The sequence below is a fragment of the Zootoca vivipara genome, chromosome 1 (genome assembly GCF_963506605.1).
Source record: "Zootoca vivipara chromosome 1, rZooViv1.1, whole genome shotgun sequence".
In the NCBI taxonomy this organism is placed as follows: domain Eukaryota; kingdom Metazoa; phylum Chordata; class Lepidosauria; order Squamata; family Lacertidae; genus Zootoca; species Zootoca vivipara.
The window spans coordinates 57,801,917-57,817,531 of record NC_083276.1 but is presented as its reverse complement, the minus strand read 5'-3'; the positions used below and the strand labels follow the sequence as shown (position 1 = coordinate 57,817,531).

At 44.0% G+C, this 15,615-nt stretch overlaps 1 protein-coding gene across 1 annotated transcript; it reads right to left on the bottom strand.

Moving 5' to 3' along the window:
• Positions 1 to 3,553: 3,553 nt before the first annotated feature.
• FGF4 (fibroblast growth factor 4) lies at positions 3,554 to 15,336 on the bottom strand. The gene is made up of 3 exons (XM_035121451.2): positions 15,006 to 15,336; positions 10,638 to 10,741; positions 3,554 to 3,740 (listed from the first exon to the last, which is right to left on the bottom strand). Exons 1-3 carry the CDS (start codon positions 15,334 to 15,336, stop codon positions 3,564 to 3,566), a joined length of 612 nt encoding a protein of 203 aa, XP_034977342.1. The 3' UTR covers positions 3,554 to 3,563.
• Between the last annotated feature and the right edge of the window lie 279 nt (positions 15,337 to 15,615).

The following is a 15,615-nucleotide window of genomic DNA, read 5'->3' as shown; positions in this document are numbered from 1 at the left end:
ATTTTATTGATTTTTATTGATTGGGGGGCAGCTGCCCCTCTTGGCTACACCCATGGTACCAGAGCTTATATAAGCCCCAGGCTTGAAGGCTCCCAGCTCTGCTTTCTGAGGCTATCAGCAGAACAGGAGGAGCTTTCACTTTCACTTTTAAACTAAGTAGAATGCCCTGCAGTGTCTGAACTTGGTTAGCTTACTACAAGTAGTCAGCAAGTCAAGTTTATCAGACATGGTTTGATACAGTTTTAAACAAACTGGCTAGAAAGCTGCCTTATCTTCTTCTGCTAAGAAGGTCTATCTAGCTCAGGATGCCTAATCTGAATGGCAACAGCTCTCCAGAGTTTCAGACAGGAGCTGTTTTCAGCCCTGCGTGGAAACGTCAGGGACTGAACCTGGAACCTTATGCATGCAAAGCAAATGTTTGAATGTTAAACTACAGCCCTTCCTCATGAATTTCACCAAGTTTGGGTAACAAAACTTGGTTACCTTAAAGCCAAAATCTGGGCTCTGGCTGCCGCCACCATCCCTCCCTCCCAGCAGATTTTGAAAGGTACAAAAGAAACGTGAAGGTAACAACCTCCCCTGCCTCACATGGTCAGCTACTCTACTTCTCCACAATGGGTCAAATGGCAAATTCCCCAAACACAAATGTCTTGAACTGAAAAATCCCCCCAATATGGCCACATCTGATTTGCCACCTGAAAAGGGAACAATGGCTCAAGCTCAGCCATTTTGACCCACCCTTGAGACTCGGTGGGCCAGGATCATTGCTTGTTTTGCATACAGAAGGTTCCAGGTTCAATCCCTGACTTTTTCCAGTTACAAGGATTGAATAGGAGATGATGGGATAGACCTCAATCTGAAGCCCTAGAAAGCTACTGACAGCCACAGGGAGACAATACTAGACTGGATGGACAAATGGTTTGATTTGATAGAAGTTGGCTTCCTATATCCCTGCCATAGAAAGGAAAGCAGAACAAGGCAGACTGAACTCCAGGCGACTCAAGGTTTGTTAGGCTATAGATTGAAGACATAACGATCTCAGTTTGCATATATACTCAAAAGAAACCCCACTGAAGTCAATGGGAATAGTTTCCGGATTGTGGTCTAAAGCAGCCCTATCTAGACAAAGTGATTGAGGGCATCAGCTTGCCCACTCCCATCATAAATCCCCGTGGCAGCAAGGCTGCCTGAAGTAACAGCAGCATAATATTGTATTTGTGATATTGTTCTTCTGCAGCAACTAGAATTGCGCCTCATCATAACCCTCAATTTGCTGAGGCTGCAGGTCTCAAGTCAGAACCGTGTGAGCTATTGCTAAGGTTTTCCAGTGCTCCGGCACTGGGGGACGGAGAGCAGGTGGGGGCGGGGCTGGTGCACGTCCTGGGGGCGGGGCCTGCCAGAGGCAGTGCGCTCCCCCTGCATTCCTCTTCCTCCGCTGTTGTTTCCAAGAACTTTGTATATTGCTTTCAAAGTTTCACTTCTATTTTAAAAAAAAAGACATCCAATCAACTCAAAACTGAGTAGAATCTTCAGACTTTCCTTTTCCCTGCCTCTCCATCCCCCTGCCATCATTCTTAAACCTGCCTGCTCATTCTTTGCTTTAAAGACATCGTTTACATTCACAAAATATATAAAGAAAAATATAGGGTTACTGGATGGCCATATAGTGCTGCAGCCTGACAGCTGTCTGCAAATATTTTCACCATGATTATCCTTACTAAAAGTAAATCACTGGGTAAAGATAGCACAAACGTGACAAGGCTCAAATTGGATGCAACCAGCACTATCTGGAATACTTCTGGCTACATAGGGAAGGGGGGGAGTAGGGATTTTGGATGCCCCCTCCCACAGGGGAATTACAACACTGAATGAACAGGGAGGGGGTGAGAGAGAGAGAAATGTATGCACCTTCCATGCAGACTGAATTAGGAAACTGGCTTCAAGAATGAGTGAGGTAGACATGAATCAGTTATGTCAGGGAATGAAATGCTAAGGCTGCAACCCATAAGCCATTTACATCACAGTAGATCAACTGCATAGGGAGAAGCCTATGTAACAGGCAGAGCAATCCTACAGTCCATTGATGCTGGAGCAATGCACCATATCCTTTACTCCACCATGCCAGGGGGGCAAGAGTAAAGATGATCACTTTGCAAATGATCACTTTGCAGCAAGCACAGCTACCAACCAGAGCATCAAAGCCGGTTTCTGTTACAACAATGTGCTCTAAGGTAACTTAGACATACTGTAGTGGGTTATGGATTGCAGCCTTAAAGGCAGCAGCACATTTTCTCCTTCTAAATATTGCATTAAAAACAATACATCAATAAGGAAGTAGAGGAACAATACAACAATAAGGATGTAGAGAAACGTCAGTCATCTGGCCATATCTGAGAAAGTGAGAGAGAGAGAGATCTTTTTTGATGACATGCTGTTCAGACATTGCCAGAATTATGCATTTGGCAGGGAAGAGGAATAGACTTATCACATTTAAAAGATGGGTAGTTTTCATTACAAAAATTAAATGCTACTAATTAATTGTGGCCTACTGGTTTCACAAAGTGTGAACCTTGATGGGGGAAAGAAAGTGAGCACACAGTTACTGATGGGTCAAAAAGTTTGCTTTTGTCCAGTTTTTTGTTTTTGTTTTTAAAGTTAAAATAGAATAAAATTCCTGGAAATTGATTCTACGTGTTTTTTAAGAGTTGTCTGCTAAGGGCACATTTCACCAAGCACTGCTGCTGAGCAGCCTCCATGTTAGTTCAAAAGAGTCATTCGCCCATATTACTTGGTGAATCACGTCTCAGGGGCTCCAAAGAGATTGACTGCGGGGAAGTTCAGAGTTCAGCAGCAGCAGATCTAAAAACAGCTTTTCAGGGTGGTACTTCAACACTGCACTTTCTGCACCAGAAGTAAACTGATACCATTTCAATGAAACAGCAATGCTGCACAAAAGGAGGTCAGACATTGTGCATTGCTTGCAACAAGCTGGCATCAGAACAAGAGGGAGGTTTTGCCCACTCATTCTTCAAAGACTAAAGACCTTACCTGGCAGTTATCATTGGTTTCTTTAAAAAAAAACAAAAATCATGTTCACTAGCCAACACTGTACAACACAGAGAACAGTGCAAAACATTGTAAATATAGGAATCGGATTTCACGTTTTTAAAAAACAAAAACACATAATAGCAGCACACCTGTGATAACTTACCCAAAACAAAGTAAAATAAGCCGCAATGCAAAAGAGTCCTCTGTCGTTGCATTGCGCAATGAATAGCTTAAGTCGGAGGATTTTGTTTTATGCTGGGTCTGTCTTTTTTTTGTCCTTTTTTTTAAAAAGGAATTTCTTTTTAAAAAATCAGAACTATAAATAACTTTCTGGCAATATATACAGAATTAAATAATTTAAATATCTTACATCTACTCTTGCATAAAACTCTCAAAAGAAAAGTGCACCATAGGTTTCCTCTCCTCCTCCTCCTCCTCCTCCTCCTCCTCTTGGGTCTCTCGCCTCCTCCTCCTCCTCCCCACTTCCCTGAGGTTAAGTCTGAAGGGACAAGTGCTCAGATCCTAGGAAGAAAATGTGTCACTGTCATGGTGGGAGAGACTTTGTTGCCTTTCTTTGTTCGTCCGTTTTTGCTCAGGGCTATGTACATCCCCGGGTAGATCTGGGATTCGTAGGCGTTGTAGTTGTTGGGCAGCAGGATCTCTTTGAATTTGCACTCATCATTGAAATGGTTCTGAAATGAGAATTTGGGGGTAGAGGGAGGGAGGGAGGGAGAACGATGGAAGTTTTCTGTTAGGGATCAGAAGTCAGAGATTTCTGCTGAAAAACAAAGTGGTCTACAAAATGAAATAGATATAAAAATATTAATAGGCTATTATATTTCTCTTAGCACATCTGTATGCCACTTTTCAAGAATATAATATATTTCTCAAAGTATTTGACAAGCGAATTTAGAGGTTGCCAACTTTTTTGGGGGGGGCAGGACTCTTGTGCCTTCTCATAGCTGCACAGCAGACAGAAAGTTAACTTCACACAAGTGGTATTTGGTGCTCCATTTTGCGTTCATTAATATTTCCTGTGAGCCACAGGGACCACCAGGTCTTTCTTGCAGAACAGGGAGTTAGATGTAGAAAAGATTTGTTTGTTTGTTTTGTAGAACAGGTGCAGGGATGATACACCTTAGCAGTTGACTTTTTTTCTAGTTTTCTTTTCAAGTGTATCATACTGTACAACTGAGGCTTCAAATGGCCTTTTAGAGACAGAGAACATGATTTAAAAAACAAACAAACCCACAGGCTTTGAATCACGCTTGGAGGGCTATTGAGTGTGCGTGCGCAGGCCTGTCAAATCTGTTGTGAAGTGTATTTCTGAGATCTTTGGTGCCGATTAAAAAGAATGCAAACATGAAGCTGTTTGTCTTCCCATTCCTTGTAACTCTGAATCCCCAGCACCCATCCTTCTGAAATGTTACATGTTACTTTCCTGTAGTGATGTATGGAAGTGAGAGATGGACCATAATTGCCAAATTTGGCTGATTGCCAAAGAATTGATGCTCTTGAGTTATGGTGCTGGAGGAGACTCTTGAGAGTCCCAAGGACTGCAAGAAGATCCAATTTATCCATTCTGAAGGAAATCAGCCCTGAGTGCTCACTGGAAGGACAGATCCTGAAGTCTCCAAACTTTTCAGTTTCTTATTGGTGGCAGAAGCTGCCCACCCCAGTGACTGCAATGTATATCTTCTCCCTCCCCCTGGAAATGCTTTTTACATATCTGCTCACACAAACCACCACCACTGGGACTCAGCACCTGGATATCTTCAGGTGCCTGCATTCCTACCTGTATGCTTTATACAGATTTACAAGATGATTCATCTGTTCTTGGTGCACAAACACAGCATCAAGTCAGCCTGCAGTTAAGGATACAGTGGTGCCTTGCAAGATGAATTTAATTCATTCCGTGAGGCAATTCGTTTTGTGAAAAATTCATCTTGCGAATCGCGGTTTCCCATAGGAATGCATTGAAATTTCTTTTTTTGCCCATAGGAATGCATTAATTAAATTTCAATGCATTCCTATGGGAAACCGTGATTCGCAAGATGAATTTTTCGTAAAACGAATTCGTCTTGCGAGTCACCTTCAGATTGCAAGACTCATTCGTCTTGCGAAAAATTCATCTTGCAGGGCATTCGTCTTGCGAGGTACCACTGTACTGGCATGCTCTTTCAGCTGCTAGTACGGTACATAATGCTTTCCAGTAGCATGTCTCCATCCAGCAACATGGTACAAACTGCAAATGGCCTCCGCTATCTTCTGACCCACATTGGGGGTGGATCTCAGAATCCACCTCAGAAATCCACCGCAATAATGATTCCAGGGATATCTACCCCAACAGTGATTCCACCACGGAATCTGCTCTCTGGACTTTGGCCAGTCAGACCTCCAACCTCATCTCAGCAATCTATGGGTCAAAGTCAACTAAGATTTACTCTGAGTGACGTATTGAAATTACAAAACGTGATTAAATTAGGTCTATTAATTTAAATGGGTCTACTCTGAGTAGTGCATAGCTGAATGCTACACACAGAGAGAGAGACACTAAACTAAACCAATTAGCTGTTTGAAGCGTGTGGGTGCATGCACTCAACTGCAGGGGAAAATCTCCTCTTACACTTGCAGCTGTAAACCCTCTAGGATCTGTACATGCATGGAAAATCCTCAGGCAGCTGCCTTAAAAAATGAAGTGGGAGGGAGATATCTTTCCATTACATTAAGGATGTTTCGAAGAAGGGAGATTGGACTCGAAGGGGAGATTTTTATCAGGGGAGCTGATACTAGAGAGGGAGAATTCTCAGCCCCGGAGGAGTAAGCTAAAAGGGTTGTATAAAGAGGCAAAGGTATAAAGAGGGGCGGGGAGAGTTTTGCTTGTGCTCCCAGCATTCTTCCTAAATAAAGCCGCTTTGTGGCTTGCTGAAATAGGGCGTTTCAAAGTTACAAAATGGCATAGGGAAAGAGTTGTGGGGCTTATCTCCATATATATCGCAGGCAAAATCTGATAGGTGCCCCAATGATACCTGCACTACCACATTCCACAGTGCAATCTTTATTGTATCGATGCACTATCTTGGGTGGGGAGTGAAAGAGAATGGTGTTTTCCCAGGTTAAAAAACATATATAAAATAGGCAGCGCCGGAGGGGAGGGGGGAGGGGGGGAAACACCCATGTATCTCCGTCATAGAATACTAATCACCACCAAAGGGTCCAAGTCAGAACTGTTGGTTTATTAGAAACAGATTTTCTGAAACTGATAGGAATCCTTCAAGCAAATTGCAAAGAGTTGAAGTTCAGAACAGCACATTGATTAGGAAAATGACTAAACCTAATGGGAAGATATAGTAAAACAGTAAGCTAGACAGTGTTACTGACAGGTACACAATTCTAAGCCTTGTCCATTGTTTGATTTTGCCCCATCTCCTGGGAAATCAAGATCCCTGGTCACTGGCACACAGACCCTCTGAGCCCTCACATTAAGTTCACTAGTCCTCCCCTCCACTTTGCTAATCTTGAGCTGATCTTGACTCTTCTTCAGTTTTGCAAATGTTGCAAACAGCAACATCACAGCTAGAGGATACATTACAAGCCCACAGGGTTGGCTTTTTCTGAGAGATACTACAAGAAAAGATCTTGCACTATTCCAAGTCTCCACTGAGCTGCATCTTCTCTGCATGTAGACTTTTATACTACAACCCGAAGACTACATATGCCATCGCTCAATGCGCTACGTAAATGCAAGTGTGGCATCTCAAGGCCCTTGTTGACCACAGTAATCCACAAACTACTTTCTCCAACTGGAACTAAGGCATTGTGGACTGTGGTTTGGACATTTTATACGTGGTGATCATGGCCACTGGTTTAGATTGCTTTTAAAGGAGAATGAGACATTCATGGAAGACCAGGCTATCAATAGTCACAAGCCATGATGGCTATAAGGAATTTCTGGAATCAGTAACCCACTGAATACCAGCTGCTGGGGAGCAACAGTGGAAAGGGGTTCCTGCCTTTGAGCCCTGTTAGAAGGAATAGAAGGGCCTTTGGGCTGCCGCTTCTGCAGGGCTGCTCTAAGGGCTTCTTCTGAGATGTAGAGCAAAGGATGCAGCTTTTGCTCAAACACACAAAATGTTATAATACTGCAGAAGGGGAAAGATAATTGGTGATAAATCTCTATAGACGCAGAAAACAAAAGGAAGCGTCACACTCAATTATAGCTCCCAAAGTGAGAAGAAGTCCAAGGTTAAAGACTTTTGCAATGAAAGCCTTGAGCCTTTTGCATCCATAGCTCCCTTTAGGACAAGTCCATGCAAAAGTGATCCCGTTGCAGAATCATTAGACTAAAAGCCCTGCTCACATGAGCTTAGACAAACAGCGAGGCCACAAGAGAAGGACAGCTGGAAATGACCATAAACAAGACTTGTCTTATTTTTAGTAACCAAGTGGGCCTCAAGAAATGAAATGCCTTTGGCTATTTGTTCTCAAGATTGTGTATGGTTTTTTGTTTTGGTTTTTTGTAAAAACTTTTTCTTTTTTTTGTAAAAATGCAGATACAAACAACTAAATCCTTCTCCAGAAGATCAGATGAATATTTGTGTATCTGAAGTCTGAATACCATTTACTGATTTGCTTTGTCCCTTTTTCAAACAATGGCCAATAAACAAATGGTGCAATTGCTCATCAGATTGCGGCACAACGTGTTTTCCCCACTTTAGATAACTCCAATACATGCTCTTTTTAAATTAAAATTGGAAACCAAACTTCCCCTTACAAGGGACCGAATCTGTGCAGGAGATAGGTCTGAGTCATTGCTATATTTTATATTTTCAAAATATGGGAAGCAGCACTTCTTGCTTCTTAGTTTCAGCAGCTCCTTGGGCAAGAGGAAAGCTCTTTTGAACTTTGCTGGGACCTAGCTAATTAATGGTGCTTGGTGCTTCCAGATTGGGATTGCTTCCAAACTACAACTGGATCATTCAGATCCAATTGTGTTCTCTCTGTGTGTTTGGTTAGCTTCAACACATTCCCATTGTTCCAGTTATAGATCTTCACTGCTATTCCACTGCTTGCCATCCAAATTAGTGGGTAGACCATAATGCAATGTATCCATAGCCATCTTCAATACTGGGCATGCACACAGGTATGTATATACCTGTGAATGTGCACCAAAAATTCCCAGTTAGTGCACAAGAGCAAATGTTACCTGACTTAGTTATCATGTGTCACGATAGACAAATTGAAGGCTTGTGCTGTCAAGGGATGGTGGTAGAATATCCATTTCCCGTTGTTTGTTTGTTAGCTTGAAGAATGTTGACTGCTCAAGCATTCTGAAGAATTATCATTACTATCATTATTCTTATCATTATACCGTAGCATGATGTATGTGCTACATTACCAACTACATGGTAATGTCTTGTGTGGAGATCTTGAGAGAGCAGCTCTTTCGAATTAGATTGCTGAATTGTAAATTCAGCATCCAGCAATTGCCATAGCTGCCAAGTTTTCCATTTCTCACGATGAAGCCTATTCAGCATAAGGGAAAATCCCTTTAAAAAGGGATAACTTGGCAGCTATGGCAATTGCTGGCATGGTCCTATCCTCTGGGCCACTGAAAACAAAATGGGGGTGCACGCATAAGCTTCCATACCACCAGTAACCATTTTACACACACACACACACACACACACACACACACACACGTGTTGGATTTACTGAAGTACGGGGGAATGCAGATTTAAATGCCAGCAATTTGATGATGACAATGTTCGGAGCCCATGGCCCTCCTGATGCTGTTGAATTCCAACTCCCATCAGGGAGTTCAGAAGCCAACAAGTTCCTCATCCCAAAAACTTCTGGCACTCCATCTTAAGACTAGTAAAAGTGGCAGGCTTTGGGACTCCAACATCATATCCAGCTCTTTCTCCCATGTTTCCTTCCCTGAGCTCATTTTACTTAACACCCAGGTTGAAGAAAATCTCCGGAGAACTCAAAAGCTTCCTCACTATTTTGTGATGTTTTGGATGCTCTAAATCAAGTAGCTTTGGGGAGCTTGTGGCTCTCCACGGAACTGGTGTCCAATGAGATGTCGCTGCCCTGCACAGGCTTTCTCAGAGGGCAGATACTTCTACTGGACCTAATGCAGCCTCCAGCAGAGGCTAATTGAAAAGGGGGAAGGCCAGAGCCTTGGATGATGTCGAGACACAGCGAGCACAGCCTCCTCTCTTTCCTGCTACTTTGTCCCTGTGGCAGACTCTCGGACCTGCACTGCTCCCAGATAAGCGTACTGTATATAGGGTTGTATCCTTATTTTATTCTATTTTATTTACATATCTTTGTCATACCTGCCAAGTCTCCTGCTGAAAAATGAGGGATCAGCAGCGCTGCGGCACTGGAAGTTGCGTAGAAACAACTTCCAGGGCCGCTCTTCCCATGTGTGGGCACCGGAAATCGGGCAGAGCGGCACCGGAAGTCGCTTCTACGCATGCCCGGAGGCCATCTTGGTGGTGGCCGCATGGCAGCAGCCATCGGGCAGAGCGGCACCCAAAATGGAGGCTCCCTGGCAGGTAGGAAATCCGGGGATTTCCGGGATTTTTCTCCATTTGGGAGAACAGCGGAAAACGGATTAACATCCGGGGGTTTCCCGCGACAAAACGGGATACTTGGCAGCTAAGATGTTTGGGGTAATATCCAGCACACTCTCCATCTATCACTAGGCAGAACCCAATGTATCATTCTGGAACACACTCTCCACCCAGAACAATTCATGTCTAGGCAGAATCTAATGTATTTTTCAGAGTACAGTATGTGTATGCTGTAACTTTTAATTGGATAAAGACCTGGTTCAAGAATGTATAAAGGGAAGCCCTCCTGTTGGGAGTGGCCAGACTTAATCCTCTGGGCCATTGCTTGCTGCTGGCAATCAATTAAAACTTTCTTGCTTTATTTCTCTGTTGCTGCATGGTCATTTGACTGGCCTAACCAATTGCTACAATAGCACCACACAAATATGTACCTGGAACACAGTTTGCAATTTATTTTTAAATGTGTGCAAATCCTTATATTATCAGATTGAAGCTTTTTGTATTGCCCTTTAACTTGCCAAACAAGATGACCAGGTGCTTGTATTTTTTTTTATTGTTTGCACATTAAGCTTGCATATTAATATTCCAGTGGCAAGGGAGGTACCCAAGCTCTTCTAGTTCTGTACCATAGACCACATCCAAGATAACTGAACAGCTGCCACTGGGACTTGCTCAGTAACCTAATCTGACTATTAAAATATGCATTGATTCAAATATTTCTATGCTGATTTTCCTGCAGTTTAAAGTTTTGTTCATCAAATAAAAGGGGGGGGAATCATTGTTTGATACCCGATGTTAGTATTGCTTAGAGCAGAACCACTAAAACCAATAGACTACTCTGAGCATTACCTAGCTGGGTATCTCTGTCATTGGTTTCCATGTTAATATATTTTGAGAGGGTCAAGACTCAGGAGCACTCCATTTTACATCAAAACAACACACCAGCACTTTAAAAAAAGGGGGGGGGTTAAAGACACATAGTTGAGCACTTTCATGACTACTTACAGCTCCATAGAGTTTGCCTTTACCGTTCATGGCTACAAAGAGTCCACTTTTAACACCAAATAGGCTCACCACTCCTCTTTCCACAGGAGAGATTTCAAGCAAACCTGTAAGAAGGGGGGAAATGCATAGGGAGTCAGCTAAGAGATAAATGTGAGTGTAAGCCATTCCTGTTCTCTTAAATCACAAATACCAGCAACTGAGAATAATATTTCATACATCTGATGAAATAATAGACCATAGTCCATGAAAGCCTATGCCATCATAAATACTGTATATTAGTCTTTAAGATGCCACCAGTCTCTGTTGTTTTTGCTCCGAGAGACTAAAACAGATGTCCCTTTGGAAAAGGATAAGAGGATGCAATGATACAATTCTGAATCCATTTTATGATGTCATCAATGGGGCTACTCAGAAGTAAGTGTTTGGGAATAGTCCACTCCTAAGCACACCCTAGGGACGTGGGTGGCGCTGTGGGTTAAACCACAGGTAGCCTAGGGCTTGCCGATCAGAAGGTCGGTGGTTCGAATCTCCGCGGGTGAGCTCCTGTTGCTCAGTCCCAGCTCCTGCCAACCTAGCAGTTCGAAAACACATCAAAGTGCAAGTAGAGAAATAGGTACCGCTACAGCGGGAAGGTAAACAGCATTTCCGTGTGCTGCTCTGGTTCGCCAGAAGCGGCTTTGTCATGCTGGCCACATGACCTGGGAGCTCCCTCGGCCAATAACGCGATATGAGTGCTGCAACCCCAGAATTGGTCACGACCGGACCTAATGGTCAGGGGTCCCTTTACCTTTACCTTTACCTTTTAAGCACATCCTATGTTTTGTGGACAAATGACTTTGGGCAGCCATCTCCAAGGTGCTCAGCTTCAGAGCAATTCCTTAGATCTCTTTGGGATACTCTATAATTAATGAGTTGCGATCCAAAGGCTTGGTTTCTTTAAGGCAATCTAATGGGTAGATGTAGGGTTGCTTTATATATTACTGCCACTATGTTGAATATACTTTCAGTTGCCCCACTTGGTGGTGACTTTCATGTGGTAAGCTGTATAGAGCAAGGTTGATGTGATTTTCTCCTATGGTTGTGTGTGTGGTGGAATATTTGAATGTACAACTTGGTGTCTGTCAGTGTGTGATAACAGAGGGTGGAGGGGCATCCTACTGTTAATAATTATATGTCTACTGTATATACCAGGTATCCCCAAATTTCGGCCCTCCAGATGTTTTGGACTACAATTCCCATCATTCCTGACCACTGGTCCTGTTAGCTAGGGATCATGGGAGTTGTAGGCCAAAACATCTGGAGGGCCGCAGTTTGGAGATGCCTGGTATATACCCTTTTAAAATATGTTGTGGGAGGGGGGGTTATTGGGTTGTTTTTGTTTTTGTTTTTATTATGTATTTTCTGCTTTTTATGTTATGGTTTCATGTTGTGAATGCCCTGAGATCTACAGGTATAGGATGGTATACAAATTTAATAAATAATAATAATAATAATAATAATAATAATAATAATAATATATCCAGTGCTTTTTTCTAGAAAAAATGTGCCATGAAGTTGTTACAGTAAGTACCACACTTTTAACATATCCATTAAAAAAAGTGCTGGTACTACATACTGTTGAGTACCCCTCAGAAAAAAACCACTGTCTATATCTACTCTATCTATCTATCTAGTTATTGATCAATCTTCTAATAAGAAGAAGAAATTGCTTTTCTCACTGAGTGAGCCAAAGTACCTTACATTAAAATTACTGGAAAAGTTGTGGTGGTGCGAGCAAAGGACCATTACATGATACAGACTCAGCTCCTAGAAAGGAGCTGGCAGCATCTAGCAACAGGTAGGTAGCCGTGTTGGTCTGCCATAGTCGAAACAAAATAATAAAAAAAATTCCTTCCAGTAGCACCTTAGAGACCAACTAAGTTTGTCATTGGTATGAGCTTTCGTGTGCATGCACACGAAAGCTCATACCAGTGACAAACTTAGTTGGTCTCTAAGGTGCTACTGGAAGGAATTTTTTTTATTTTGTAGCCTCTAGCAAGGATACAAGCGAATGACACAATAATACCAGACAATAGGAATCACTCTCTGGGTGCCAAGCTTCATTCTGCAGCCTCGAACAGACACACTTATCAAGGCACTATGCTTCAGCAGGGTAGGGCCACTCTCTACTCAGGGGCACAATTTAGTCTTCCTCTCCCCATAATACACCAACTCCTGCATGCACCACCCATTTTTATTTTCCCCATGATCACCCAGAAATCTGAAAAGGAACAAACTGTGTTGACATGGTCAAACTACCCCTTCTGGTTGGCCACATTGAATGACTTTGCTAACATTGCACATGGACCGGTTTGAAGTGGTTCTCTGTGGCAGTTGTCATGTGTGTAGATTGACTCTGATGAGGTTTGCTGGCTAATAATCAGTCTACATTGGCAACTCTATGCATGCAGGCTCAGAAATCAGTCCCATTGAGATGAATGGATTTGCTCCCAGGTAAGTGTGTATAGAAGTCCTATGCAATTCCATTCCTTAAGTGAACGGAACTCCTTTAAACTCCTTCCATTCATTAAGTGACTGCAGAGCACCACAAAAGCACCCGGATACGGTTAAAGAGAGGGTGTGTGTGCGCACGCGCATGTTTTAATGGTTGGCAGTGATCCCCCACATCGTCCAGGTTAAAATAAGTAACAATATGTTTCAGGACATGTGAAACATTTGTCATGCTGCTGCCTCTAACCCTTCCTCCTCAGTCCTATTGTTTCAGTTGGACCGTAGTTAGAATTAGAGCCACAGGGCCATGAGGTTAAGTCACTAACAGATGCTTTTCCTAGTGGACTGCCCTAACTTCTTGGCAGAGCTTCTGTGGGATCTGGAATCCCAAATTAACTATTTGCAACCCTCTTGCAAAAGGAAGGGGGGGCTATTTGAGCAGTGTCTCACTGCAAACCTGGAGGGACAGTGAAAAACACCTGATTCCTTTTGATCAGCAGTAGTATTGCTATGAGTCGATGCAACAATTGCTTTAAGACAGTTTATACTGATCACTGTGGGAGTGATGTAACATTTTATTTCTGTGTAACCAGTTCCTGAACTCAAAGATGGGGATAAGCAAAGTGGTGTGTTTTCTGAGACTGAACTCCATTTGAAATACTTAATGCAACCAAACCCAGAATTTTGGGATGTGGGGTTTTGTTTTACATTTTAGTTTGCCGTCCTCACGTATCCCACTCTAGAGCAAGAGTAACTCAGCCAGCCACAGAATATATAGCTGTCTAAATTATAGAGCAGTAATCCCCAACCTGGTGCCCCCACCCCCGAACTGGGGCTGATGGCAGTTGTAGCCCAAAACATCTGAATGGCATCGGGTTGGAGAAGGCTGTTATATAGAAGATAAAATGAATATTTCCCAAGCTGGCACTTTGCATTCGGCATTTTAAACACTTTCCCTATGCATTCACGAGGACTAATGACTTTTAAAATGGAATAATTTGATCATACTCTTCTGCCATATATGATTCCCCCCCCTTCAAAATTGAGTATAGAGGTAGAATTGCCTAACAAATCCCATTAAGAGACTCTTCACACACTGCAATTTCCCTTGGACCAAACACACAAAATGCCCAAGGAATAAACTTATTTATAAGGGAAACAGCATGAAACTGGCAAATCAACAGGGGCGATCATCTTCACATGCATGCATTTTGCTGCATATGCCCAGGGCGACGAAGCAACACCAAGTAAAATCGCCACACCTGACATATTTCTCCCCCGTCTGCAGAAGTGTTTTCTAACCATAGAAACCTGACAAAACTCCCTTTAACTTCCACCAGTTTAACGGAGGCATCTCCGAAGTTGCTGGCTTCCGAATCTGCAATTTGCTTTTTCGGAGGCTGGGTCAATACTATTGGTCTAAGGAACTTGATCACCTGGGTGGAATCGAAAGCAGCGCAGGCCCGCTTTGCTGAGACCCTGCGCTCTTTCCCTTCCTTTTCCTTGCATGGCTTGACTGAACACCTTTGCTCGGGCGATTCTAGGTAGAATTACAGAACTGTCGAGCTGGTGGGAAAGACCCCAAGGGTCCTCTAGTCCACCTCCCTGCATGCAAGAAAATGCGCTCCAGACCAGACCGGAACATAAGGGACTGATGACATCAGATGATCATTATTCCCACACCCTCCAGCGGGTCCCTGGAGAAAACTGCCCGGTGAGCTCTGAAGTGGTAAGATTTAACCCTGCCGTTAAAGGAACGTCAAAACTCCCCAGAAAGCAATTGTGCAGTGGGCTGGCGGGGCTTTGCAAAGCGACCAGATCCCACGCCCGTGGAGAGTGCCACAGTCTATGGCCTGGTGGGCGCAGGTGGCAACTTACTGTGCCGGTTTTCGTTGTGGATCCCGTTGATCCTGCCGTCTGGCAGCACCTGGATGTGGAAGCCGATGCCGACGTTGCAATAGAGACGCCTGAGCCTCTTGATGCCCAGCAGATAGTCGCCGTCGCGGTTGGGCTCCCTCCTTTCCCCGGGGATCCTGGCCATGGAGCGCGAGAAGAGCGTCTCCCAGCGCCACTCCAGGGTGTCGTTGTGCTGGAGCTGCTGGTGGGGATGGTGGGGCTGGCCGAAGGCGGGCATGCAGCGCCCGGCCAGCCAAGGCGACAGCAGTCCCAGGAGCAAGACTGGCAAGAAGGCCGAAGAGGGGCCAGTCATTCCGAGCAACATGGGCAGCACACGTGGTGCCGAACAGGGAGGCGATCGCTCTAAAAATATACCCTCTCCGCGCGCCCAGAGAGAGAGAGAGAGAGGACAGCTTCCCACTTCGGACTGGAGAGATCACAGGAGGAAAGCGCGGGGGGGGGGGGCAAGAGAGAGAGAGAGAGGGTGGCAAAGAGGGAGCCCAGGCAGCTCAGTCCCCCAAGGAACTGCAGACACTCTGGTCAGGTTGCACGGGAGAGCAAGCCACGTTGGGAAGGGGCTGGGCGAAGACCC

Excerpts from the sequence above, each read along its gene's own strand:
- FGF4 (XM_035121451.2), bottom strand. The coding sequence starts at position 15,336 with ATGACTGGCCCCTCTTCGGCCTTCTTGCCAGTCTTGCTCCTGGGACTG. Across the intron at positions 10,742-15,005 it reads CCACAACGAAAACCGGCACA|GTTTGCTTGAAATCTCTCCT; the intron begins GTAAGTTGCCAC and ends CCCTTCTTACAG. Across the intron at positions 3,741-10,637 it reads AAGGCAAACTCTATGGAGCT|AACCATTTCAATGATGAGTG; the intron begins GTAAGTAGTCAT and ends TTCTCATTTCAG.